The following is a 6,009-nucleotide window of genomic DNA, read 5'->3' as shown; positions in this document are numbered from 1 at the left end:
GATATTTCTAAGCTGTAAGAAACAGTTTCTAGTGAGTTGTTTGAAATAGTGTTCTAGTGACATCCCTCTGTCAAAAATCACACTGAGATTTCTAAGGTTAGATTTGGCATAAGAGCTCAGATCACCCAGATACTGGTAGATTCTTGGAACAGCAACATCAGGAGCAATCACCAGCACCTCAGTCTTATCAGAGTTTAACTGTAAAGAATCAGCACCAAGCCAGTGTTTAATTTTAACAAAGTAGTTCTTTAAAGAGTCCAGTTTGTTAATCTCAGTCGACTTGAAGGAACAATATAGCTGGATATCATCTGCATAAAGATAATATGAAACATCATCAAACTCCTGAATGATATTTCCCAGTGGAAGGACATATAACAAAAATAAAATAGGTCCCAACACAGAACCCTGGGGCACTCCACACAACAAATCAGAACAATCAGAGAAGAGCTGATTAACCGAAACACTAAAACACCTGTCAGCTTCCTAACATAAAAAGCTAATCAGTCAATCATAAGGCAGCAACTTAGCACATTCAGGTACCTTGGTAGTGAAGACAACCTGCTAACGTTCACAGTGAAGATCTTCTACAGGAAGAAAGGGGATTTAATGTGTCGAGATTGGGCTGTCAATCATCTTTCAATCAGGGATTCACTCAGTGGTTCATGAGAAAACTAACAGCAGCAGGCAGGAACATTATGGCCCTAAAATGGTCAGGCACATTCATGCCTAACTGACCTGGCAGCAGACGGACCCTCCAGTAGATKCGCAGACATCGCTCCTCCTTGCGGAAGCCACGCTGGCACTTGCAGGAKAGCAGCGAGGGGTGTTTGGTCAGCAGGACATCCTGTCGGTCCAGGCACTCAGAGGCCACTTGTTCCCCCAGCGGGGAGACCTCTGCCTCATCCGCACACCTCTCCAGGCCATGGTACAGCGCCTCGCACTGCGGGTCGGTGGAGCACACACTATGGGCTTCAACACAATCAGTGGCTGGGGGAGGGAAGGGGAAGAGCTGAGCTGGGGAGGGCAGCACACCTGAGAAAATACAAGAGGTAAAACTTTAGTCTGTTTCATACAGAGGGAACAAGAAACAAACAGAAACTAAAATTATGAAAACAATCTGTRAGAGTCAATAATCAAAACTTTTAGTCTTTGTTAAGAAACTACAAGCTACACTTTACCATCCCTCATTATAGACGTCAGTCGAAGAGAACCCAGTCTGGAGACAGTGTTGGTGCTGAGGCTGCTGAATGGATCAGCTGAGGAAACCTTTGGACTGACTAGACATGTTGAGCACCATCAGCATAATGCTGTACTATCTGTCCTTCATTCAGAACACCGCCAAAGTAACAGACAAAACAAACAATACAATCAAGGTTTATTATCAGCCAACGTAGCATTCTTGAGCCCATTCTCATGCATTGACGCTTGACCACGCATCAGTATGTTGACGCGTACGAGATGAGGCGGAGGAGGACGAGTCCCTGAACACAGACCCTAAAGTTAAACAATAACCCTGATCCCTCATATTAGCCATTTCCCCAGACCCTAAATTTAACCTATATTAGCTATGTACAGCCTATCCCTGACCCCAGTATCTCTAACTATTATCTGTGACCACGGACCCTAAAGTTAACCATTAATCCTGACCCCTCATGTTAACCACGGACCCTAAAGTTAACCATAAATCCTGACCCTTCATGTTAACCACGGACCCTAAAGTTAACCATAAATCCTGACCCCTCATGTTAACCTCAAGTGATGCAACCCGGAAAAGCTGCGTGCGGCAAGGACYGACGAGTCCGACATGAGAATGTGTTACATTCTTCTACAGCAGGATGTGACTTTTGAAATAGAGCCACTATCAGTCTGGCCTGGATGAAGACTTCTGCTCTTTACTCCTCGCTCCATGCCCCATGCCTGATGTCATAGCTGAGTTTGTACAGAACATCACTTCAAAAAGAAACAGATTATACCTTTAACAGTAACTACTCACAACATTTCACCTGACAACAAAATGGAAAGCRGTGCTCTGCAGACTGAGCAGATTTATGAACACACAGGTCCACATGTGTCAGAGAAACTCCAGGAGAGATTCTAATCAAAGCACTCGATGACAGAAAAACTGTTTGCCTTTGAACCATATCTGACCAGGACTTTAAAACCAAGATACCTAAACACTGACAGATGGACAAACTAAAAAGTATTCACCCCCTTGGATCGGTTAGGTTTTTACTTCTGACATAAATCAATCATGCTCAAGATAAATCAGCATTTGGACTAAAGAATTACAGAAAAGAAAACTGTCCTCAAGAGAATTCAAAATTCAGAGTATTAGAAATAGAAACTTGTCATAAAAGGAGACAGTGTTGGTGCTGAGGCTGCTGAATGGATCAGCTGAGGAAAGCATTAATAACACATTTAACTCTTCTACACAAGTAGTTTATTCCTAAAAACAGGTTTTTCTATATTCCATAGGTTTTCACCCTTMTAACTGGAACTCGTGTTTGTTTTAAAAGTAATTGTTTATAATAAGCCTAAATACTGTACTTACCCTGTGAAGGTTTGTGCTTAAATTTAAACAACTTTTATCAAACTAAAAGTGGTTTATTTGATCATTTTATTCTGTTAAAAGATTTAAATCCTAGATACAGGGAAACATCAAAAGCAAACAAGATTTATTGCAATCTCATTATCATTTGTGCATTTAATTCAATTCTTTTATTTAGCTGTTTAATTGTCTAACATAAATTAGAGTGGTTTTAAAAGTATTTGTTTTGTAGTAAGCTTTAATTAAAGGGGCAAAGCAACAAGGCTTCCTAATAATTGGGTATCTTTGTGCAAACAATACTTAAACAAACCAAAAGAAGCAGTTTAGTTTCTCAATTAACTACTTTTAAAAAGAAAACATTTAATTGCAAACATACCAAAAATTTAACACTATTATTGATCAACCATCAAGAATGACTGGTGGAAAAGACCAATCAAATTCTGCTAACTCATCAGAGAATGAAGAACAGGAACATATTGGTGTTATTTCAGTCGCCTTGGAAATGCTCATAAAAACCATCATTGGAGATTATTTAAAAGACGCAGAATCAAAGAGAGTTGCTGACCTTGAGCCCAACGGGCCTGGTGTCATTCATTGTTGTTTGCTAAAGTAGGTGTTAAACTTATTTTCCCCAAATTTTTTCTAAGTCCACCACAAAAGGTGTCTTTAATGTTTTTAAAATGAGTCGCCAAATTATTTTTGGATAAATGTTTATGATTTTAGAGCTATATAAACATTTGTAAGTTGAACCGTCGRGGACCGTTTCAGTATCAGGAAGTTCTCCACATCTGTTGCTGTGTAAGTTTTGGTTCCACACCCCTCCCTTTGGGATCTTTGAAAAGACAAAACTCTCACAAATTCAGGGATATATCTTGACATTGTGTTACTCTTTGTTTGGTGACGTGAAGTTTGTGTGTAACCGAGAGTATAAATAACAGCGCTCATGTGTAAAACAGTGAGGCGGAGTTTGGTTCCATTCAGTGATTTCATGGTGTGCACAATGGTAGATTTTGATGATGCACAGTGTAAATATAAAAGAAAAAGTTATGTCACATGCAGAATGAGTCCTACAATAGAAATCAACTTTTATTAAACCAGATTCTCTTTTATAAAGTAAAAAACCCGTTTGGCACAGTTTTGGGTGCATTTGGCTAAATTGTGCCAAAATGCCATTTCCACCTGGCACAAGAATGTTTCTGAAGATGTAGATGTATAAAATCTAAGCGCATTCCTGGGTTTTCACAAGAGTTTTCATTGTGTTTTGCACTGTTGATTTAGAAAAATTTAAGGCGAGGTTAAAAAGGTTACAAATTTTCTTTATTTAAGCACAAATAACTCAGACACAGTAAGAGTTACAACAGTGGTTTCACTAAGACCTTACCTTTACAGAGGTACCAAGAGTTGGCATTTAGACCTTATAACTGTGGAGCTATTCTTGAATTATTTTGCTGTGTATTTTCAGGCAGAAATTACCTCTTTACCATGTAAAACGTCTGTTTTATCTCCTTGTATGAGTTTGTAATGGTTTGACTCTCTTTATAAAGTGCGTCTTGGTACCGTCGGCTCATGAAGCCAGTGGGTCAGCTTGTAAATCAGCTTGTAAAATGTGGTGCAGTTTGCCTCTGATACGATTATAATCTTGTACATATTCCATGTCAAACAAACAAACAAACAAACAAACAAACAAACAAAAAACCTTAGAGTCTGAAGTGCACCGCACCTGAGACGGGCACCTGCGCACCAGCGGGTTCGCCTCTAGAGTCTGGCTGCCACCAGCAAGCGCGCCCACCGCGGCCCGAGACTCGAACTATCGGTGACGAGACGGAGCAGAAGGGTGGATGTGATGATGTCAGTGCCCATCACAGGACTCGTAGCTTCCAAAATGCTGAAATCATTCCMTTGTCCTCCCGTCTGCAAAGGCCAGAAACGATCTGTTTACCAGCCTACGTCAACGTGGTGTGTTTGACCAAATGGGACAAATAGCTTTCATGGTGCAGTTACACACTTCCTGGTCACAAAGCATTGTCTAAATGCGCACCAAACGTGTAAAAATGRGCACATAATGGCAAAAATTATTCATCATTAAATCTGGTTTTATTTGGAAGTAAATAAAAAATACAACGTTTGAAGTCCGTGCTGTCCAATCCCGTTCAAATGAACAGTGAAAGCTGTCACTGTTTTTTCCAGAAGCCCTGTGAAAGCATCACAGCTTTCGACCTCAGAGAGTTAAAAAAAATTCCTATATCCGCTTCGTGATCCAGAACATCACCAACATTTAATGGTGTGTTCCTTGGCCCAGTACCCACATGTGGTAAAAATGTCCTGACAATCCGTCCACAGACAGAACGACAGACATARGCGACCGAAAACATTACCTCCTTGGCGGAGGTAATAAKAGGGATTCATGAAGAGAACATCTTCACTGAACATCTGCATCAATCTGGACACAGCCTGGTCTGTGCCATTTGTTGAGAAGCAAAAACTAAAAGATGTTTTTTTAGGTCCCAGTGTTCAGGACAACTATAAAAACAGATTTCTGTTCAGCAGGGCAGCTGCAGGACAGTCTATAACGTAATGTGTCATCATCACTAACGTTTCAGAAACTGTCAGTGAAGGTGTTTCCTAACGCCAGCTCATCCACCTCACTGCCTCATCAACTGGAATAAAAATCATCAGCAAATTAGATTTTTTTCTTTTATTACTTATGTCTGTTTTTATTATCATTGAGCATATGTGAAAAGAAACAGTCTGCTAGCATTAGCTTTAAAATGTTTATTAACTTTCTCCACATGGAGCTTTGTTTTCTACCATGGTGCTGCTTTGATTGGGATTTATAAAAAAGAGAGAGTCCCTTGTAAATTGCAATAGTCCTGCACAATCTAAGTTTGTAGCAGTAGGTCTGAGAGCAGCAGAGATGTCATTTAGAGAGGAGAGATCCAGACATGGAAGAAAGATGGGAAAAGAAATAGATCAGGTTGGAGAGATGAAGATGAATAGAGTCAGAAACAGAGTGAGAGCACCGATGTGCACCTTGATGGGCTGGACACACGCACAGCATGCAGCTCCATCAGCATGCACCCCCCAAAATCATGTTCTCAGAGTCGCAACAAAAAGTGCACATATTCACACACAAACACACACATACAGTTACAACAAAAACAACACACACAGACACACACGACTAGCCGGAGAAGGACCCTTTTATGTGAGTGTCCTGCTGGGAGGGAGACAGGGAGGCACAGAACCCATCATTATTACTACAACACAATACTGCACAACCACAGGGGAGGGGTGGAGGGGGCAAAGCAATCTGTCTGACACACACACACACACACACACACACACACACTTCTTCCCTCAGTTACAGCTCAGACAGGTTCAGAAAAAAGCCTGTGGTCTTGTTCATTCAGCTCTCCTCCATTTCACGTTAGTAACAAATACTTCTGTTGGTACAAAGAAGT

The 6,009-nt window shown here is 40.7% G+C and overlaps 1 protein-coding gene across 1 annotated transcript in view; it reads right to left on the bottom strand.

Annotated features, from left to right (window-relative positions):
• LOC106529491 (GDNF family receptor alpha-4) overlaps positions 1-1,032 on the bottom strand; it is a gene marked incomplete at both ends in the record, with an annotated part of 11,233 nt that extends 10,201 nt beyond the window's left edge. Inside the window, 1 exon segment of the mRNA XM_014024942.1 lies at positions 736-1,032. Within this exon segment, the coding sequence (XP_013880396.1) occupies positions 736-1,032 (297 nt within the window).
• Between the last annotated feature and the right edge of the window lie 4,977 nt (positions 1,033-6,009).

Source organism: Austrofundulus limnaeus, unplaced genomic scaffold (assembly GCF_001266775.1).
Source record: "Austrofundulus limnaeus strain Quisiro unplaced genomic scaffold, Austrofundulus_limnaeus-1.0 Scaffold448, whole genome shotgun sequence".
Classification (NCBI taxonomy): domain Eukaryota; kingdom Metazoa; phylum Chordata; class Actinopteri; order Cyprinodontiformes; family Rivulidae; genus Austrofundulus; species Austrofundulus limnaeus.
The sequence above is the reverse complement of the archived record's forward strand: the minus strand, read 5'-3'. Positions and strand labels throughout refer to the sequence as shown.